Source organism: Colobus angolensis, unplaced genomic scaffold (assembly GCF_000951035.1).
Source record: "Colobus angolensis palliatus isolate OR3802 unplaced genomic scaffold, Cang.pa_1.0 Scaffold84, whole genome shotgun sequence".
In the NCBI taxonomy this organism is placed as follows: domain Eukaryota; kingdom Metazoa; phylum Chordata; class Mammalia; order Primates; family Cercopithecidae; genus Colobus; species Colobus angolensis.
The window spans coordinates 549,439-550,151 of record NW_012122265.1 but is presented as its reverse complement, the minus strand read 5'-3'; the positions used below and the strand labels follow the sequence as shown (position 1 = coordinate 550,151).

At 69.4% G+C, this 713-nt stretch overlaps 2 protein-coding genes across 2 annotated transcripts in view; one reads left to right on the top strand and one right to left on the bottom strand.

Annotated features, from left to right (window-relative positions):
• The window catches only part of TMEM80 (transmembrane protein 80), a 10,695-nt gene extending 9,988 nt beyond the window's left edge, over window positions 1–707 (bottom strand). The window contains 2 exon segments of the mRNA XM_011930004.1: window positions 12–60; window positions 62–707. Coding sequence (XP_011785394.1) covers window positions 12–60; window positions 62–226 — 214 coding nt within the window. The 5' untranslated portion in view covers window positions 227–707.
• The window catches only part of DEAF1 (DEAF1 transcription factor), a 75,440-nt gene that overhangs the window by 13,767 nt on the left and 60,960 nt on the right, over window positions 1–713 (top strand). The window lies entirely within an intron of this gene.

Below are 713 nucleotides of genomic sequence, written 5' to 3'. Positions count from 1 at the left end.
CGCCATCTTACCCGCCCCGCCCGCCGGTCCGTCGCGATCCCGGCAGCCTCTCGGCCCGCGCTGCTCGCGCTCCTTCGGCCATTTTCGCGTCTCCTGACGAAGGGGCCCGACCGCGCCGCGTTTCGGGAGCGGACGTCCGAGCCACGGCCGAGGCTCGATTAGTCCGTCCGGCACCGCTCGGGCACTTTCGGAAGGGAGGAGGCGGAGAACCGAAGTTCGGGAGCATTCGGGCTCGGGGACATTCGGCTCGTCTCGGCTCGGCCTCGGGCTGACTCGGCTTCCGCCGGCAGCGGGAACGGGCGAAACCCGCGGCACTAAGCTCTGTCTCTGAGAGGCAGAATTGCGCCGGGCGCCGGCGAGAATCTGCCTAGAGCCGTCCAGCCCTGTCGGCCGGGGACAACAGCCGTCTCAGCCTGTTAGGCAGTGAGGAGAGCCGGGGCTCAGTCTCTCGGAAGCCCTCGTGCAGACTCGGACCTATTCGGACTGACTCGGCTTCCCACTTCGGGGAGCTTCGACCCACCTCGGTTCAGGACTCGGTCTCGGCTCGGCGGCTTCGTGAAGGTTCGGCTCTTATTCGGGCAGCCTCGGTTCGCCTCGGCTCCGCTCCACGGGCAGACTCGGCTCGGGTCTGCTCGGCGGCTGGCTGCCTTTTCGGTCCCTGTTCGGGCGGCGGCTTCGGGCGGCCTCGGCCCAGCTCGGGCGTCCTCTTCGGG